This window comes from Ornithodoros turicata, chromosome 1, assembly GCF_037126465.1.
Source record: "Ornithodoros turicata isolate Travis chromosome 1, ASM3712646v1, whole genome shotgun sequence".
Taxonomy (NCBI): Eukaryota; Metazoa; Arthropoda; class Arachnida; order Ixodida; family Argasidae; genus Ornithodoros; species Ornithodoros turicata.
Window position 1 is genome coordinate 12180576 of NC_088201.1, and position 21137 is coordinate 12201712.

Sequence of the window (21137 nt, forward strand, 5' to 3'; positions counted from 1 at the left end):
CATGCAGAACTCGATGTAGTTAACTCCGGTGAATCATCGCCGCTATCCTGTCGACTACGCCATGTAGTCTGGGAAAAGGGAACGATTGATGCACTGACACAAAGGAACATGTTGCTGACCTTGACAAGGTTGCAGCTTCACAACAGACAAAATAGGCCTTCGGCACTGCCTAAAGAAAGTGACTGACTGAAGAAGAAACGCGTGACAAATGTGGACCGAAGAAAATCTCAATTGAAAATTTGTTTCTGGGGTTACCACAGAGCCTTAGGCCTTAAGGTATTATGGGACGTTTGGGATAACCCTAGGTCCTGTGGAAAGTTGTAATGATCAGACAGCACAGTCGTACATTTCTAATGATGGGGTCCTGTGAGCAGTTCCTTGCCACGCCGTGAGCTTTGTCATTACCCGCAGAATATGTTGAGGTCATGCCTAGTAAGAACCCAGTGGTTGCTAGAGTACCCCGAGAAAGTCCTGGGTAAACCACAGAACATTTTAGGGTAACCACATTGTTTCTGATGGTATCGCAAGGACATCTTACGGTAACCCATGACGTCGTGGGGTTATCCGAGAAACTTGGATTAGCCCTAGGGCGTCTTGTTGCAACCCTAGGCCGTCTTACGGTCGTAGGGCATCTTGGGTATTACCTCAGCAGAACCTCAGAATTTCTGAGCTCTTGGCGCCGAGAAGTTTGAGAGTCGCCCCCTTGTGTTCACTGAATGAACCATGTCGTGGGGATATTCCCAGGCAGTATTCGCACATTGCATTGCGTATCAAGGCACTGCACGTGTAAAAGGCTGTCCAGCGTTGACCTTTCCTGAAAATGCATAACGAAAACTACATATGCGTTCCAAGTAAGTCGCATTTTCCTTCCGATATGACAGTTTTTACTGCAAGTAACAGAAACGAAACCGAAACGAGGCACCACACCAAGAGGCAGCACAGACCGGCAATAGGGATGGAACGATCTTGTCTTGGAACCAGATTAATCTTCTGGTGATCCTGTCGATTGCGCCATGTCAGGCGTAGACGGGATGACGACGTGCCACTGGTCGCTGATGACCCGTGATGGTGAAAACGGTGACCCAGATGACGTACCTGTTTAGCCAGCCGAGGAGTCAGCAGGCGAGTTCAAGAAAAGACAAAGGTTTATTATGGCTTTAGGGTGGTACAGGGCAGAAGGAAGAGTTCATGGTAGATGTTTAGTCGTCGACAATGCCCGATTAACTCCAGGTACTCCAGGGCTTGTGTGGAGCTCGCTGCATTTTACCCGTTGCCCCCGTTGCTGCCACAATGTTGATGATGACGGGATGGATGACGGTTCTGCGGATGTGATGGTGATGACGCTGTCGCTCACGCACAACACGTTACCTCATGCCTCCCCTCAAACCCGAGGCGCTGCACGCTATACCCCTTCCCAAGAAGGATGAGGATGTCCCGAATATCCCAGACGCTATAGCATATTTATTTATTTATTTACACGACCCTACTGCTCCACCTAAGTGGCAGCACAGCATATGTACAGCATAAAGCGCATTGCCGAGAAAAAAAGAGAATATTTCGCTCTCCGCGTCGCGCACATGGAAGTATCTTCAAAGTAACTTGGGAAATGAGTAGAAGTTATTGAAAAAGGTATCTAAGTTAGAAACTAAGTACTGACCTTTGAAAATGTTTGCAAGATACCAAGTTTCTCACAGAAGTATTTAAGATATGTAACTATACCCACTCACAAGTCTGCTGTTCTCATAAAAATTACAGTATCAGGTACCTACTATGTGCGACTGTCACACAGTACCCACTGTACCCATGTACCGAAAGTCCCCTTTAAGGCCAGACCCACACAATTGTGTCGGTCTGAATCTCGACGCAGATGAATCTCGACGAAGACGTGATTAATTTTTTTTCGGCTGATGTAACTTGTGGGTGTTACGATCAGCGCGCTAATGTGCATGATGCTCTAAAGTCCGATTACCTTTGTCCTTTTTAACACATATCTGAGAAATTTCGTGCCCGGAGAGTACATTCTGACCGAGTGACACACTAACAGAGTGCTGACCACATCTGAATGCCATTTGGCGTTCCGCCAGAAACGCGCTTCCTCCCTCGCCCTTAAACGTGAGAAGGAAAGATAACTGCTATTTTTTTCCCCTCGTGAGGGAGCACGTTTCAAATCTGCCGGTTTTTGGGGGGCCATGTCGTAACACATTGGCTAAACACGAATGGCATGCATAATTGCTATCTACTCTATCCGTTAGGGGTGTGCGAATCCGATCATTTGAAGTCGAATCGAATATCGAATCGAATGGGGGGGAAATGCCGAATACACAAACGAATATTCGCGCAAATTTCACAATACGTGCCTTTTGCACTAAAAGTTTGCAATTTGTAACCCGTGGCTTTAGTGTCATTTTTCTGCCATTAACTGCCACAAGCGAGACATCTAAATCTCGCTGCCTGCTTCAATCTACTTGCCTCGCTACCTGCTTCAATCTACAGGTCACTTGTGAAACAAAACAAAAAAGGCGTTCTGCCACGAACCTTTGCCATGCGTTTAGTTTCTTTGCTTTAGTGTGTATATCTCACCTTGGTATGTTGCATTGCTGAAATCCTGAACGTAAGGGATGTCTTTAAGGCACCCTTTTGCTCCTGGGCTGCAAGCATTATCTATGAGTCTTCAAGGCAGCCTTCCAGACGTCAAATCAAAATTCCCCGCCGCCAACCCGAAAGTGACCGTGGGAGACACGTCGGCCCTTCGTCAGGCGAAGTATACACAATTAACTTGAGCTAAGGTTATCTCACGCTAAACAACAACAGCCTGCCTGTGCAGCCTTATGTAGGTGAAACTCACTCTCGCGGTGGTGTAATTCATATTCGTGGAATAATCGAATATTCGGAAAACAGAATACTAGATATTCGATTTGCAAAACGAATACTTCGAGTGATTGATATTCGATTCGAATTCAAGAACTCGAATATTCGCACACCCCTAGTACCCGTTCTGGTACTGGAGCTTATCCATGCGAATCGAGACAAGATCTACACTCCGTGCCCCTTTTTGGCCTCAAAATGACTGTCGACTTGGACAGCGCTCGTGTGAGCTCCTCTCCTAACGACAGTTTTCCGGTATCCCCTCCCTAGAAGGGATTTCTTTTCTGGCGGACTCCTCTTCCAGTTTCGCAACGTTTACGTGCGAATTGCAATATAGCTACCCATATTCCATTGGCTAATTTGGCGACCTTGCTATATCAGAGACACAGAGAGGCTCAGAGGAGGTACTACATGTAGAGGAGTCAATAACAACAACATGTAGAAATCTCAGGTTCAGTGATGACCATGATTGCTAGACAAAACAGACAAGCTGGTGGGCAAGATGCGTGAGGTCCCAGGAAGCACAATGTACTGAAAGTCGAGTGCAATGGGGGTGGACGGGTAGATGGAAGGCCTTGAACAGACCCGTGAAACTAAAGAACGTTGATAAGACACATACCGTCCACACCTGTTGCACTCGACTTTCAGTGCATTGTGCTGCTTGGGGTGGAAAGCTTGGGCAGGAAAATTAGACACAATGACACAAAGATATCTTGCTGTCGTTCACCCAAGATACCAAAAAAAGGAAGGTGTCCTCAGCACTGCACGTGAGCGTTCGCAGAACCTGTTCATGACCGGTGTAAGACACAGTGGCGGACTCGGGGGGAGGGGGACCTTCCCAAAAAAAAGAAAACATCATTTTATACACGGGATTTCCTTCTCTCCCCTCCCCGCTACGCGCTCCCACATATACCCCCCCCACACACACAAACAGTCGCATTCCTCCAATATCACCGTACTGACAAGAAGTCGCTTGCTCAATCATGCGTGCGTCAGAACAAAGGGAAAGGCTTGCAACAGGAGCCCGTGCTCATAACTCTCGCAGCTCACAGGCAGTCCTCTAAACTTTGCCCGAAGTGCTGGGAGAACCGAAACAGTGTTTGTGCTCCGTCTTTTGCAATCGAAACCTGAGATAAGGCGTGAATATATATGCCACCCAAGTACCTGCTTTGATAGCTGCACGTGTCGTCGTTTCAGACGCTGCTTCACACAGTGACACGCTGCTAGATTCGTCCTTCCAACGTAAGTTACTTTTTGACATACTTACCAACCACTATTACTTTAACTAAACGTCGGCAAACAAAATGCACGTTGCACTTGAAAAAGGCGTCTTGAAGTTCTTGCTGTAAATGAAACAAGAAGTTTCTTCGTGGTGTATTGGGGATGGCTCGAATCTTTCATCAGGTGCGTTGCGTCGTTTGCCAGTGTTTCTTGGGCGCATTAGGCATTTGTCGTGATATGGAGGCAATGCTATCCAAATAAAGGAAGGAATTAAGCAGATTAAGCATGCATTAAGAGTTAAGCACAAGTGCTCACATTCTGACCCCCTGAAGCTGTAAAAATTTCTCGTGCATGATGATTCAAAACTGTATGCGCGTTAGACATCGTACCCTTATTGAGTTTGCTTGTACTGCGTGTAAAAGGAAGTAAAATGACCTCCATAACGCCCCAAAAGAAATGGAGCTCCAGGCGCCCGATGGGGCAGCCACCCTGCACCAGCACTCCATCCAGCTTATGTGCTGCTGCTCCTGCTAAAAGGAAGTTGAAATGGGGAGACATCAGAATATTCAGAATATTCCGCATCCCTCCCCAGCGGGCAATTACACCAGAACCCCCTTTTCTTTTCTTTCGTTTTCATTTTTTTTTTCATTATCGTTATCGAACTTAGCTTTCACTAAAGATGTTAAGGAGCCACACTGTTCGTGTTAGCTGTGTACAACGTGGACAGATACGAGACCACGAATATTGATGTTACTGAACGTACATGCGACAGGGCATACTAATTGTTGGAAACCTACACAGTCTAGAAATGGCCGTCATTGCATCTACACTGGTGGTACTCATCGTTGCCTCCAGTACTTTATGCGCACCAACGGCCGAGCAGTCCCTGACAAATATAGAACAGTCCGTTGCGGATCTGAGAAAGGCCCTTCTGAGCGGTAAGACATATAGATAAGCGTACGTTATTATTATCTATATTTATTCGGGTGGTTCGACAAGTGACTGCAGATGCGAGTGAAATACGAGAAAAACTTCTTGTGACCTTCCAGGCCATCCAAGAGATTGCGCCGATCTTTATATCTCTGGCCAGAACCACAGTGGTGTCTTCAACATCTTTCCTTACGAAGGATCAAAGCCGGCTATTGCAACTTACTGCGATATGGAATCAGACGGAGGTGGTTGGACGGTGAGTTTTGAAGCTCGTTGCCGTGGATGTTGCAGAAACTACGTCCTCTAAAAAGTAGAGCAGCAAGTCTCGAATGTGGGAGGGGAGCGACATCAGTGAGTGCATGGTGACTACGTTAACATCCTAGAAGTCTTGCCACTGCCATTAACTCGACCTAGAAATATGTGAAACATATATTGATGCATACCTTGAACTCAGAGCCGTTCGCAAAGTAGGACACGCGGCGTATGGTTAGGTGTGCGATCGCTATGGTCGACCCGTAAAGTCTTTAAGGCTTCAGTTTCGTCTGGACCAAGTGCGTCAAGAACGCTGCGTTTTCATGGGCTCCTAAAGACCGCTCTGAAGGCTCATCACACATCTTCTGCCCAGATCAAGGCTCTCCCCCTGGTCCTCCTTGGCCTCCGGCCTGTCTGCAAACCCGACCAAGGCTGAGCTCCATCCGAGCTGCCTGGCGTACTCCTGGTCCCATCTTTTCCCTCCGTCCTCCCCGACGCTCAGAACTATGTCAGCCGCCTCCGCGCCATTTTCCGCGCCCGCACGCGTCCCCAGCCATTTTCGTCCACACCAGCACCTTCACCCATGTCTTCATCTGCGTCGACGCCGTGCGCCCACTCCTCCCTGCTCCATACACCGGCCCTTACTTCGCCATCAGCCGTACATCCGAATTTTTTACCGTTTCAGTCAATGGTCGTACACTCTAAATCTGGTACCGTCTGGCTACCGCGTATTCAGAGGGTAAAAAATTGCAATAATGTAACCCCTAATTTATAGGGTACCACAAACCCGTTAAGATCAAGAGGTACAGACAACCCTCTCATCTTGGAGGTTTTCCAGAAGTTGCCCTTTCCCTCCCCTCTCGTTGAATTTTCAACCGTCGGCGCCTCGGCGCCATAAAGACACGAAAACAAAGCAAATGAATTATTTCGAAACGTTTATTTCTCTCAAAGCAAGCAATGAGGCAGTGTTCACATCTATGTGCGTACATGACACAAAGCTCGAGTAATCAATTACCTGTATCTTCAATCTAGCAGAACGAACGACGGAGTTACCGTTTATAGGTATCTATGGGAGAGGCAAACGAGTGCGATCAGAAAACTCTCCTCTCGGACTTCCACGCTCACCTGTTAGCTGCGTTCCTTTTCCCAATCTCCTCCTGATGCTAGATACCATAACCTGCAAAGCTTTATCGGCATATCAAAACTGCTGTGGCCTAAGACTAACCCTAAACAGTGGTACTTGCACCCAACCAAGACCGCATCCGTTCCATTGATCCCTGCGATAAAGAATATGAATGGTGACCGTGTAGCGAGGAACGAGTAATAAAGATGTAGATACATACCAACGGGGGGCTTCTTCACAAGCACATCGCAGTCTGGAAATCAACGGAGGCTACATCGTTTCCCTTGATCCCTGCGACAAAATATTTCCATGGTGAGGGCGTCCTAAATAGCAAATAACAATATGTCCAAGTACATACCGGTGCTATCCCACGTAAGCACGTTGCAGACCGGAAATATGAAACGCGTATACAACACCACTCAGACCGCCCCGGCACGACGACATGGCAAAACCCGGACGCAGGCGAGCGGCTGTCTGGAACAGTGCCAACAGCGTCCTAAAGCAAAAGATTGCCTTCCGCTGAGGAGAAGTTTATGAGGTACACACATCGGCTTGTTTTTTTCTTTCTTTTTCGTGGCCGAGAGGAGAAGGTTCACAGGGGGTTCCCGGCGCTGTTAGGCGGTTCAAGCCGTCGGAAACTTCACAAACCCGCTATGTACCGCTTAAAAGTATGCGCGCTGCAGCCCGAACCTCGTGAATGAAACAGTTCTCGATGGCGCACCGTCTATGAACCCTCTGTTTCTTACGAACCCCTTATTTCGTAGGGTACGTAGCGGGTACAGATTTTAGAGTGTAATGACACCATTTCTATCGACCGCCTCAACTGTCTTATTCCGCCTCTTCCTCTCCTGATGCTCACTTCTCAACAATACCCCTTCTGCCTTCTCTCGAATCCCTCCCCTCCCCCCCCCCCCCCCCCCCACCGGCCCGCTGCCCGCTCCCCGCTCCGCGACGCGGTCTCCTAATCTTGTGAGTTTACGCCACAGGGGTGGCATCTAGTGTATTGCTCCGTAGGCGAAAGCGTGCTGGGCGAACGCAGTGCATCCTGGACAGGTCCTGGTCGCACCTCACAGCAAACGCCGACGTCACGTCAAGCCACACGTGACCTTAAAGATGGCGGCGCCCGTGATCGGCGGCCAAACCGTTTGTAAACAATGCGGTTGTTGTTTCTGCGCAACGTTTTGGGTATGTCTTTCGATCACGGTAATTATTTTTATCCGATAATCTCGCTGTAAAACGAGCTGTTTTGCACATAAGGCCTCGTATTGTTGACGACTTCCAAAGATGTGATGACGACCGCGCGTTAAGGCTCACTGAGCCGATGCGATGTACTAAACTAAGGAGACATGGGCTACCATGTTGCGGAAGAATCACCGCATAGTTTACGCAGGCAAAATACGTCCATCTCTTGACGTTATAACGACGGAGATATGCCGGTAAGCCGCAAAACAACATGTAAACAACGTCACATGACCTCAAAATGACGTTTTCTATGACGTGCGACCAGGACAAGATGGCAGTTTTGTCAAAAGCACCCGCTTGAGGGTAGTTCCAACTATGGCGGGTTTGTGTCACCCCTGTGGTTTCCGCTCACCGCCTCCGTCCGCTCTTTGGGGGCGAGGCGCTTGCGGCAGCTTCATCGGCATCACCAACAGCTTTTGCCAGTGGCTTTTCGAAAAAGAACAGTTCACATATCCCTCCCCCCACTCCTGGGAACAAGGCTAACCGGAAGTGTCGCGTACGTTAGTAATAAATTACGCTGTTATTTGTAAATTTCGAAGTGAGGTTGGGTTGGTTAGACTAACAGACGGCGAAGCCGTTGGTTAGGTCGGTGCACCATGGTAGAAGCTTTGAGTTGAATGAAACCTGAGTTTACGCCTAATGTGGTAACTGAGCTCCTGGGAAAACCAGTGAGGGAACCTCCGACGTCTTCGGTATACAAGGTGTCCCAGCTCAATGCGAACAGATTTTGAAAAATATCCGAGATTAAATTAATTGCAATATATGTAGCATATGCTGAAGGGCACTCCCTAGGAGGGCATTAGTAAATTCCTAAGGCAACGACTTAATTAACTTTCTAATTATAGATGCTACGAAGTTGTCCCTTCGGTCACCTGATATTGGAGCCGTTTTCAGAGCAGAAATCCATCCGATAGATCGTCCGCAAAAAATTTGTGAAGAAACACCAGTTTTTCTTTATTTTGTTCATTGCACATCTCCAGAGGCGCGTCTTCCCTTCACCCCCAATGTGAGAGGGTGAAAGAGCACACTATCGCATCTTGCGTCCTGGAAAAGGGGTAAAAGAAAACAGAAAATGCAACCCAAGATAAGGGCATTTCCGATAGAGTCACCCTATACATTTTGTTTTGTTTCTGCATGTTCAAGCTCATCTCCGACGCATGAGACGGCACTGTGCTCTTTCACCCTCTCACACTGGGGGTGAAGGAAAGACGCGTCTCCGAAGGTGCGCAATGAACACAATAAAGAAAAAAATGTGTTCCTTTACGATTTCTTTGCCGACGATCTATCGAACGAATTTTTGTTCTGAAAACGGCTCTTGTATCAGGTGACCGAAGGGACCAGATTTTCTCATTGGGACAGCTTCGTAGCTTTTATAAGTAAAATGTTAATTATTCAAAGTTACTTGAAACACTGCCTTATGACTTTGCTAATGCCCTCTTAAAGAGTCCCTTCAGCATATGCTATATTGCAATTGATTTCATCTCGGAAAAAGTGATATATATTTATATATATATATACAGAAGTTCAAAAAAAGACGCGGAAACAGATTTTAGGGAAGTTACAAACACTAGTTTATTACATAGGGAGACGTTAAAAAGTAAAATGGGCAAGGGGTCGGCGTTTCGACAGTGGCACTGAATTCGTCAGGCAAATATATATATATATACGCATTTAGCTCGGACACCCTGTATAAGTGTCAATGGCTGCTGCGACTCTTTGGGTCAGATGGGAGACGGGCAGATCAAGATTACCCGTGCACAAATAAGTTTTTGATCAGGTCACTGTAGCCAGGTGGTTGAACAACGCAAAGTAGGTCCCTTTGTTGTACACGTTATGTGGAGGACAGTTCTACGTGCTTGTCTTTGGGAAAACCGCAAAAGTCACCACGTGGTGGGTGATAAGGGTCAGGCTTGGCAAGAAGATTCAACGTACAGACCGCCCACATGAAAGTTAGTTATAACCAGGTAAACTGTGCTGCCGCATTTGTTCTTGATAGTCGAAAGATGCATATGAGATCCCAGTGGTTTAAGAAATCAACAATACCATTGAGGCAGGATCCACATTGTGAGTCACAATACGCAGACCAGTTGAAACACGGTCGGGTGAAGTGCTCACATATCGGAGTATATGCTTTCGAGTCTGTGGGCTTGCTCTTGAGGAATTTAAGATGCATCAAAAAAGAAACTGATTCAAAGGACGGAGGGTGGTAGTAGCAGCAGCCAATTCGTAAACATTCGTTGTTTTTGAGGTTGTTTAATGTTTGGATGACGTAGATATGGTAGCAGCTGTGCTATATGAACTAATATTCACAGCGAGTTGTGTGCGGAAAGATGCGACGCACAGTTTCATTCGACCGGTGCAACTACAGCCAGGCCCTCTATTATGCATAGCAAGCAAAATATAGAGGAACATTCTTCCGTGACTTCCAGAAGAGGTTGCTGCAGCCTTGTGCACCCAAGAAATGCCATCTGCGACATGGGATCCACGAAGGACTGCACGAGTTAGTGGGTGTTCTTTGAGTCACGCAGGTGAAGGGGATAAACCCTTAGGAAGAGCCGTTCCGATGGGGGCGCGAGAGGGGCAGCCGCCCGGACGCCCTAGACAGAGAGTGCGCCGAACGGCAGGCCCTGGCAGGTTGGTTGGACCAGTCTTGGGTAAGTAACTTCTAAAAAGTAACTGAGTTACAGTTACAGTTTATCTGCCAAAAATAGTAACTAAGTTACAGTTATAGTTACTTTCTTGGTCGAGTAACTAGTTACAGTTACAGTCACTGAGAGAAAGTAACTTAGTTATATTACAGTTACTTTTTATAAAAATGTCCATGAGAGGGTGGTACAATTCTTGAAAACATGCATTTATTTACATTTACTCAAGCGCAATAAAAGTTGTCGTGCACTTAACCAGAAGCAGTATAAGTTAATACGCGGTTATCCCACACGGAAAAATACGACATGTGCATGCGACCTGGCGCATCGCGGTGAAAAGGAGAGCACGGTGATACGCACATGTTTCGTAACGTTTAGAGAGTGAGACATACGCAAGAAGAAGGAACTCGCATCAAGATGCTTTTTCAGGTTTGAAGTTGACATCCTGCTTGCCGAGTACGTCTTATTCCATAGCTTGCACTTTACAGTTAAATTATTCTCGTCCTTCCATGATAAAAACTCGAAGGTTGCTTCATAGAGCGGCTTCGGAAGCTTATGGTAGCAGTAACCGGAGCAGAATTAGCCATTGTACTGGTCGGTGCGCAAGTGAGCTGACCGGAAAGTTTCTCTTTATGCATAATCATTCCCTTGTCCATATCCACAGGAGGCAGGATCCCGCGCTAGGGCAGTGACACTGTTACTCACATATGACTCACTCCGACCGTTGAGGGTCACTAACTTCAACAAATTTCTGTTCGCAAAGCTGGAATTCCCTGCTTGGTCAAGAGCCCAAGGCACGGGGCACATACCGGTTACGGATAACAGGAAGCAAGACACTGTTAGGGGGAAGTAGGGGAAGGTATAGTAATAAAAAAAAAAGGATCGACATTTATTCGAGTAACTAGTTACATTTTGCAGTTACTTTCACAGAAATAGTAACTAGTTACAGTTAAAAGTTACTTCTCTGGAAATGTAACTAGTTACCGTAACTAGTTACCCCCAAAAGTAACTAGTTACAGTTACAAGTTAAAAGTAACTTAGTTACTACCCAAGACTGGGTTGGACAGTACAAAGCGGGAATGAAGAGAATTATAACTTACGATCTCTGCAGTGCAAATGTGCGTTTTCTTCTTCTTCTTTTTTCTTTTTTTTTTTACGAAACTTCTGACTGCAGTGAGGAGGAGGGGGCGCTTCACGTTTACCCTGCCCCGGGCGCATGCTCGCCTCGAAACGGCTTTGCCCTTAGAAGACCTCGGTGATTTCTGAACGTTGCTGTGCTCCAATTTGCTTCTGCAGGCTGGTGATGTTCTTCAATATTTACAACAAAGGAACATGTTTTTTCGGTTACAATTGCAAGTTGCATTAGTCACATATCGTACATGTTTTACCTTTCTTTAGGTTTTCCAACGGCGCGGGCAGTTTGGAAATCCAGTGTACTACTTCTATCGAGATTGGAAGGCTTACAAAAATGGTTTCGGGGACCCAGCAAAAGAATTCTGGCTAGGTATGGTAAGCAGATCAGAAGATGAATGCTTGCAAAGTTTATTCGGTCACTGTTTCCGTCAATGAGCTGAGAGCGAAGGTGCTCTTCAAACACATAAGTAAACGCAGCATAAGATGCACGATCTCACAGTCCAACTGGCGTATTGCGCACTTTGACAGGAAATGAGCTGATCCACGTCATGACATCTAACAAGGCAATGTCACTCCGGATCGTACTCACGAATCGCACGGGAGAGACTTTCACGGCGGACTACGCTCTCTTCAAAATTGCTGGTGAAAATGAACAGTACAAGCTCATAGTCAGCGGGTACACGGGAGCAGCAGGTAAATCTAAAGAACGTAGTACAGTTTCAAGGCTTTCTACCCGCATGCAATCCATCTTGCGCCGTTCGCTTGGAAAGTTTTACGCATGTATTCTTCCCAGGTTATGATGCATTCAGTGGAGCAAACGGATCCAGTTTCAGCACATTTGACAAGGACAACGACAAGTACCCTGACGGCAACTGTGCCGTTACATACAGGGGAGCCTGGTGGTACACGCGCTGTCACATGTCAAATCTCAATGGCCTCAACCTCGACGGGGCCCACGCGAGCTTCGCCGACGGCATCGAATGGTCAATCAGAGGCGGCGTAAAAGGCCTCCAACGTTATTCCTATCCGCAGGTAGAAATGAAGATGAGAGATGCAAGCTTTGAAACTTTGGCTGCTAGAATAAGTTGCAATAAAGAATGAATAAATTCTTGGTGCCTCAGTCCTAAAAGAACTCTATACCTCAAACTCGACCACTAGTTGTGAGCTTATTTTCGACACCTTTAGCTCAACGCTATCGCCGCAATGCCAAACAGTACTTCACCCAGGCTCAATGCAGTCATGTACGTATCTTGAGTATTGTATTTGAAATACAGTAATTCAAATACTTTTTTCAGTATTTTGTTTCTTGCTAATTACTTTTCAAGAATTGTATCTTGTAATCTAATTTAAATACTTTCATTCTGGCTCATAGTTTCGTGAGGATTTTCTCCCGATGTGCCCTGACGTTTCCCTTCTCCTCATCCTACCGATGACAGGTCAGAGTAAGGCAGTCAAGAGATGACCTCACAATTTGTGTTCTCTCTGCGTGTACGGAGTAGCAGGACGCACGTTAATCCTCGTGGATGTTCTATACTCATGCGTGGAATGGGATCCCCAACAACCCTCCTGTGACCCAGAAACAAAGCGGGACTTGTATCTCTGGCCGGTTCCCGTGCAAGAAGTGGCTCTCATGTCGATGGTCTAACCGCTTCTGGAATTCGGTGAATTCCGGACCTGCTTTTGGGATATGCCATTGACCTGAGTGCTGACCTCCTTCAGCTTTGAAAGATACCATATAGGTAGGGTTCCGGGATTTCGGAGTTTATTTCTGGGTGTTACCGGAGGATGTTTTTCGGAGTTTATTCCATTCTCAAAAAACGGATTTTTTCGGAGTGTATCATTTACAGCTCAGTTAATATCCGAAATTCGGAGAGCACTTGACAACGCACACACAGTTGTGCAGCGAAAACGCAGTTGTCACATTTATTGCTTCAACACTAAAGAGACATAACCTTAACAATACATTTCGTACAAAGCACACTGAGGTGTTCCGCAATTCCGAAAGCAACCTTTCCGTGTGCTCACTGTTACGCGGCAATACTTACATAGGACAACCTCTGCATCGCGATCGAGGGACGATGTGAACTCCTCGAAATCAGGGTACTACTTGACGTAGTCGCAGGGCAGTTTTCGCTTGCGTCCCATCTTGTCGTCAGCACTGGAACTAGTTGCAATTTCAAAAAGATCACTCTGTATGACCACTGTTCGATGCTTATTTTAGTGCTTATGTCACATGTAGGACAACGAAATCGGAAAACAGGCTAGGGAAAAACCCGGCCGGTGAATCCTCAAGTGGTCGAGATAACCGTCGAAGGAAACGCTAGGTCACAGAAACTATCGTTATGTTGCGGTGGGGTCAGTATCCGAGGTTAGAAGAAACCCAGGACACAAAAGGAGGCCAAGAACAATAACCCGGTTATTAGGGAAAACATCTGCCAAGCGGAGTTTTTCGGATTCATCCGAATTGCTTAAAATTTTACCGGAGTACGTTTTTCGGATTTTTTCGGATAAATCCGAAAACCCGGAACCCTACATATAGGTAGGGTTGCCACCAGGCCGGTATTATACCGGCACGGCCGGTTATTTGGGCGCTCTGGCGGTTACCGGTAGGAAAGTGACACCGGCAGCCTTTTGCCGGTATTTGTGGCTCAAGACCTTTCATAAAGGCTTTTACGGGATTTTCCCTTCAACATTCCACTACAGCTTGAATTAATCTGGAACACACACCCAGCTCCGCAGTCTCCAGTCGTGTTCTTAGTTATTCATTCTTATTATTATTCATTGTTATTATTGTTATTTGTGGCATCAATGGTACAGCCACACACAGGAACACATGTTTGCTCGTATTATCTTGAGCGAGCACGCTCTCGCTCTCTCTCCATGTGTGTCACGTCCACCCATCAACCACTTTCCCACGAGCCTTTCCTCCTTTCCCTCTCTTCCACCTCCTCTCCCTCAGTCGGTATTTTTCACTACGAAAGGTGGCAACCCTACATATAGGGAGACGTTTTCTAAGGGTTGTTTTCAGTCACTGTTGGCTGCGCGCATGATCACATCTCAGGATGGAGCCCCACACAAGCGCTGCGCATTTCCTCGGCGTTATCTGAGGCCCTATTTCGAATCCGTTGCCAAAACAGAGAAAAGGCTATCGTGGTGTCTGTTCTTAATGCCGAGTACGAAAGTACCAAGTAATTAGAACTTACGATCTCTGCAGTGCAAATGTGCGTTTTCTTCTTTTTTTCTTTTTTTTTTTTTTACGAAACTTCTGACTGCAGTGAGGGGGAGGGGGCGCCTCACGTTTACCCTGCCCCGGGCGCAAGCTCGCCTCGAAACGGCTTTGCCCTTAGAAGTTAGATACTTCGTAACCTCGGTGATTTCTGAACGTTGCTGTGCTCCAATTTGCTTCTGCAGGCTGGTGGTGTTCTTCTATATTTACGACAAAGGAACATGTTTTTTTGGGTTACAATTGCAAGTTGCATTAGTCACATATCGTACATGTTTTACCTTTCTTTAGGTTTTCCAACGGCGCGGGCAGTTTGGAAATCCAGTGTACGACTTCTATCGAGATTGGAAGGCTTACAAAAATTGTTTCGGGGACCCAGCAAAAGAATTCTGGCTAGGTATGGTAAGCAGATCAGAAGATGAATGCTTGCAAAGTTTATTCGGTCACTGTTTCCGTCAATGAGCTGAGAGCGAAGGTGCTCTTCAAACACATAAGTAAACGCAGCATAAGATGCACGATCTCACAGTCCAACTGGCGTATTGCGCACTTTGACAGGAAATCAGCTGATCCACGTCATGACATCTAACAAGGCAATGTCACTCCGGATCGTACTCACGAATCGCACGGGAGAGACTTTCACGGCGGACTACGCTCTCTTCAAAATTGCTGGTGAAAATGAACAGTACAAGCTCATAGTCAGCGGGTACACGGGAGCAGCAGGTAAATCTAAAGAACGTAGTACAGTTTCAAGGCTTTCTAGTTTCTACCCACATGCAATCCATCTTGCGCCGTTCCCTTCAAAATTTTTGCGCATGTATTCTTCCCAGGTTATGATGCATTCAGTCAAGCAAACGGATCCAGCTTCAGCACGTTTGACAAGGACAACGACATGAACCCTGACGGCAACTGTGCCGTTACATACAGGGGAGCCTGGTGGTACACGCGCTGTCACGTGGCAAATCTCAATGGCCTCAACCTCGACGGGGCCCACGCGAGCTTCGCCGACGGCATCGAATGGTCAATCAGAGGCGGCGTAGGAGGCCTCTATCATTATTCCTATCCGCAGGTAGAAATGAAGATGAGAGATGCAAGCTTTGAAACTTTGGCTGCTAGAATAAATTGAAATAAAGGATGGATAAATTCTTGATGCCTCAGTCACAAGTCCTAAAAGAACTCTATACCTCAAACTCGACCACTAGTTGCGAGCTTATTTTCGACACCTTTAGCTCAACGCTATCGCCGCAATGCCAAACAGTACTTCATCCAGGCTCAATGCAGACATGTACGTATCTTGAGTATTGTATTTGAAATACAGTAATTTAAATACTTTTTCAGTATTTTGTATCTTGCTAATTACTTTTCAAGAATTGTATCTTGTAATCTAATTTAAATACTTTTTTACGTATTTTCTACTCAGTATTTCAATTACTTTCATTCTGGCTAAGAGTGTCGTGAGGATTTTCTCCCGATGTGCCCTGACGTTTCTCTTCTCCTCATCCTACCTATGACAGGTGGGAGTAAGGCAGTCAAGAGATGACCTCACAATTTGTGTTCTCTCTGCGTGTACGGAGTAGCAGGACGCACGTTAATCCTCAGTTTTATACTCATGCGTGGAATGGGATCCCCACCAACACTCCTGTGACCCACAAACAAAGCGGGACTTGTACCTCTGGCCGGTTCCCGTGCAAGAAGTGGCTCTCAGGTCGATGGTCTAACCGCTTCTGGAATTCGGTGAATTCCGGACCTGCTTTTGGGATATGCCATTGACCTGAGTGCTGACCTCCTTCAGCTTTGAAAGATACCATATAGGTAGGGTTGCCACCAGGCCGGTATTATACCGGCACGGCCGGTTATTTGGGCGCTCTGGCGGTTACCGGTAGGAAAGTGATACCGGCAGCCTTTTGCCGGTATTTGTGGCTCAAGACCTTTCATAAAGGCTTTTACGGGATTTTCCCTTCAACATTCCACTACAGCATGGATTAATCTGGAACACACACCCAGCTCCGCAGTCTCCAGTCGTGTTCTTAGTTATTCATTCTTATTATTATTCATTGTTATTATTGTTATTTGTGGCATCAATGGTACAGCCACACACAGGAACACATGTTTGCTCGTATTATCTTGAGCGAGCACGCTCTCGCTCTCTCTCCATGTGTGTCACGTCCACCCATCAACCACTTTCCCACGAGCCTTTCCTCCTTTCCCTCTCTTCCACCTCTTCTCCCTCAGTCGGTATTTTTCACTACGAAAGGTGGCAACCCTACATATAGGGAGGTGTTTTCTAAGGGTTGTTTTCAGTCACTGTTGGCTGCGCGCATGATCACATCTCAGGATGGAGCCCCACACAAACGCTGCGCATTTACTTCCTTGGCCTTATCTGAGGCCCTATTTCGAATGCGTTGCCAAAACAGAGAAAAGGCTATCGTGGTGTCTGTTCTTTATGCCGAGTACGAAAGTATCTTGTATCGTAATTACTTTTTCAAGTATTTAGTATTTTACTCTAAATACTTTTATTCATAAGTAATTTGTGCTGTATTTCAAATACATTTTCGCTTATGTACTCTGTATCCCTTTAAATACTTTTTTGCGGTATTTTGTACATGTCTGGCTCAATGTACCGTACAGGGCACGTCTTCTCTTCAAACTGGGCAGGCGTGACTCTCCGAACTGCGGTGAGTGTGGCGTTGTAGAGGACGTATAGAACACAGCCTTCTCAGGTGTCGGAAATACGTTCATACTCGAAGGGTTTTAGAGGCCTCGTGTGGACTCCCGAGCCTTCGACATCGCGAAACTGTTAGCTCCTCAGTCGTCCGACAAGGCGCTGAGGGCACTTGAAGATTTTCTACCAACAACCGGTCTTATGGACATTCTATGACTTGCTTAATGTGTGCTGTGTATACCCCCAGCGATTCCGACATTTTACACTGACTTGGCTGAAACTTTTGAACTACATGTTGAACCCCATCACTTTAACTCGTTCATCCGTTTGTATTTTCTGTGTGCAAGCGTCCTGGGGTAGCCAGTTGGACTTTGTCGTGACTCACATGGCCATGTTTTTCTTTATCACATCACCATCATCAGTTCATCCAGATTCGCAAACATGGGGCTGTAGCAAAAACATGGGGGAGGGGCGGTCATCATTACAGCTATGTCCAGGGTTGTTAAGTAACTTAATAAAAGTATCTGAGTACGTGTACTTAGATACTTTTTGTGTATCTTGAGGAAATATTAGATACATTTTCAAACACGCACTACTAACTGTAACTTAATTACTTTCAGTAACTTGTATCGGTCTTTTCGAGTATATTTTGAGTAAAAACGACGAAACACCGTCGCCACAGAGCTACCGTGGCCACAATATCAAGAGCACTTTAAAGTCATCAGAACGAAGGAGAACGGAAATTTTGGGCTGAAATGTCTCCGCTGTGAGCCGAAGACGAAGCTTCTAAGCGTTTCACCTGTCCCTCCCTGTGTTACCCCCAGTTTAGGCGTTCCTTTCAATATTTTGCCTGCGATTACGTACGATTACCCAAAAAGGGATGTCTCTGTGGCTCTAGAGTGACACCTATTATGAGCCAAAGGCGAAAGATATGGTCTGCGTGCAGACTTGCAAAAAGTAACTTCACCCGTACTCGGATATTTTTCCAGGGTATTTATCACTGTATCTCAGTATATTTTCCTGTCACTAACTGTAACTGTAACTTAATTACTTTTGAAGATGAATATCTGTAACTTAGTTACTTTTGAAAAGTAACTTTAACCACCCTGGCTATGTCGTAAAGAAAAAAAATTACGGGGTGGCGCAAAAACTTTTTTTTGCGAGGGGGATCTTGATAAATCCCTGAATATACCTGATGATGTCCCCCTGATTGCTTTCGAGAGAGTGTGAGAACGTTGCAGAATGTATCGTGAATGGACGGCTTTCTGCATAAGGAAGTGGAAACACGGTGCATCTCAATTTATTTACAAGTTTGAGTTTGAATGTAAAAAAAAAATATTTTGTATTACGCTGACCTGGTTCCCAGGACTGTTTGGGGCAACCCAACATCGGCGACATCCAAAAGAGATCGAACAGGAGAGATGATATTTCATGAAATGAAATCAGCCACTACATGCTGGGTTCGCAAAGAACTGTTTGTTTCCCGAAAGAAAACCTGCGAATTCCTTCTCTAAACACTCTAACCCCCATGCACCACTGTGCAACCATTGTGCACTACCACTGCTATAGGAAGGCTTGCTATCCAAACGTGACAACCGATTTCTGATCCCGAAAGGACACAAACTGGCAGGGTTACATGTCGGGATAGAAAGTTGAAAGAGGGACTGACAGATGTCCGATAGGACGCGTGACACGCCATGCGGCATCTCTATGGACTGAGGCCTGTTAGCAGTAATCACGCACTCAGATAGTTCCTCTGCTGCAGCACAGCGGAGCAATGCAACTTGAATTGTTATATTCGCAGACACGACCTCGACCGTGGCACTTTAGAGGAGAGGTGTACACGAGTTTAGCAACTTTGTTTAATTTTATTTAACTTCCTCCAGAAGCACAGCGGAGCAATGTAATTCGAATTACAGTTTACCGCTTTAGTGGCAGCGGTACAACCACCGGCATCACAGGCGTTGCACACGAGTTTGTTGAGAATTTTTAATTTTATTTAAAGGGTCACAAAATTGCAAAAATTTCGCCACAGGAAAGGTGCCGCTACTTTGACACTGACACAAACAGGATTCACCAGTTGTGCCCGAAATTTGTAAGCGATAGAAACCGCAATTTATGATTAGCCTCTCCCTCTCTAAGAGAAGTACTGTAATTCAGAAAAAGCAGCAGCAGAGCGTTTAAACTGGGGGAACGCCCTTGTATCACGGGGGCAAAGAGATTAGCGACGACTTAAGCTATGCCTTTCTATTGGGATCGTAACTGAGGCGACCGCAAACTTCAAAAAACACGGCAACAGAGCCCGTGCTGCAGCCCACTTCAGCAACTGTGGCTATTAGCAGCGTACAGACGTGAACAGATGGAGAGAGGACAGCAGGAAGGAGTGGAGAACAGGGGGGTTAGTATGCGTCTTGTGCCGACTTCAGGGGGAACTGTGCCAACATTCTTCGAAGTCTTCGGAAAACCCAGGGAAAACCTCAGACAGCACAGCCGGTGGTAGGATTCGAACCCTCCACCTCCCAGTCTTCAGCACGACCTTGGCTACCACCAGCGAGACGGACGCGTTAACCCGTTCGGCCATGCCGCTGGTTGCTTGCGTGGCATATGAGGGCGAAGGGCCGTGCTGAAGACTGGGAGGTGGTGGATTCGAATACTACCACGGGCTGTGCTGTCTGAGGTTTTCCCTGGGTTTTCCGGTAGACTTTCCAGACGAATGTCGGCACAACTCCTTTTGAAGTCCGCCCAGGACGCACATGAACCCCATTGTCCCCAGGGGCGGACCCAGACCCTCGCTTTGGGGGGGGGGGGGGCGGTTTCTTTATTGAAACGCGTAACTGGGGAGGGGAGAGGGGAAAACTAATGTTATAACATAACGTTTTGGGGGCGTTCGCCCAATCGCCCCCCCCCCCGGATCCGCCACTGACTGTCCCCCACTCGTTTTTGCGTTCTCTCTCTCCATTTGTCCAGGTCTGTACGCCGCTCATAGCCACAGTTGCTTCGCGACGTTAACGCGGGAAAAAGAGAGGTGCAGAGAGGCGCAGAGGAGCTACTACACGTACAAGAACCCGAAAAGATGCTTACGATCAGTGATTTTGAGTACAAAAGGCATAACGCAAATGACATGATTGCTAGATAAAACAGCATAACCGCAGGCAAGCTGGTGAACAAGATCTATGAGGAGGAAAGCCTACGCTTGGGCACGAAAATTAGACAGAACGACACGACGATATCTTACTGTCGTTCTGTCGTTCACCCAAGAGACTAAAAGGAAGGTGTCGAGAGCACTACACGTGAGCGTGCAGGGCCTGGGCTCAACCTGTTCAAGACCGATTTGAGACGGCAGAAGTTTAAAGGAGCAGTCTAAGACCGAGAAAAAAAAAATTGTTTTTGATCGTGATGGAATGTCCGATCACTAAATACCGTTTTCACGCAAGAATACTTTCCTCGATTCTTTTCGATTGTACGGCGAAGACACGCGGTGCAACGAAATCGGGAACTCGCGTGTGGATTGAGGTCAGCACTCCTCCAAAAGGGAATGGGGACGTGCAGGTGCAGTGCGAGTGGAAGTTACGATCGTTGAACTAGTTCAAGAAGTTGCAAACAGAAAGAACGCACTTTGTTTGTCTTGTTTGCCAGGAACGAATACGAGGTGAGCCGCGTCACGTTGCATCGCTTCGCGAACAGCACGAACCGCCACCCTGCGTATCGCCTCATGTGAGACGTTGGCACTTTTCGTTAGTTGGAGACGTATACAATGAACAAAAACAATGACTATAAGACACACGATCGCGTTACCATTATGAGCGTAATGTTTTATTTTTCGTTTGCACCTCTGTTTTATGC

At 46.6% G+C, this 21137-nt stretch overlaps 1 protein-coding gene and 1 long non-coding RNA gene across 3 annotated transcripts; one reads left to right on the top strand and one right to left on the bottom strand.

Annotated features, from left to right (window-relative positions):
• Window positions 1-3822: 3822 nt before the first annotated feature.
• Window positions 3823-15778, top strand: LOC135377487 (techylectin-5A-like). The gene is made up of 9 exons (XM_064609915.1): window positions 3823-4107; window positions 4888-5024; window positions 5136-5272; window positions 11677-11782; window positions 11941-12105; window positions 12206-12444; window positions 14927-15032; window positions 15191-15355; window positions 15463-15778. Exons 2-9 carry the CDS (start codon window positions 4895-4897, stop codon window positions 15756-15758), a joined length of 1344 nt encoding a protein of 447 aa, XP_064465985.1. The 5' UTR covers window positions 3823-4107; window positions 4888-4894; the 3' UTR covers window positions 15759-15778.
• LOC135377489 (uncharacterized) lies at window positions 6187-6881 on the bottom strand. Of its 2 annotated transcripts, XR_010418117.1 has the most exons (4): window positions 6750-6879; window positions 6612-6682; window positions 6394-6545; window positions 6187-6334 (listed from the first exon to the last, which is right to left on the bottom strand). It is a non-coding gene; the product is annotated as an uncharacterized LOC135377489 (long non-coding RNA). The 2 variants fall into 2 exon arrangements; XR_010418116.1 differs by having other exon boundaries at window positions 6187-6545; window positions 6750-6881.
• Window positions 15779-21137: the final 5359 nt, after the last annotated feature.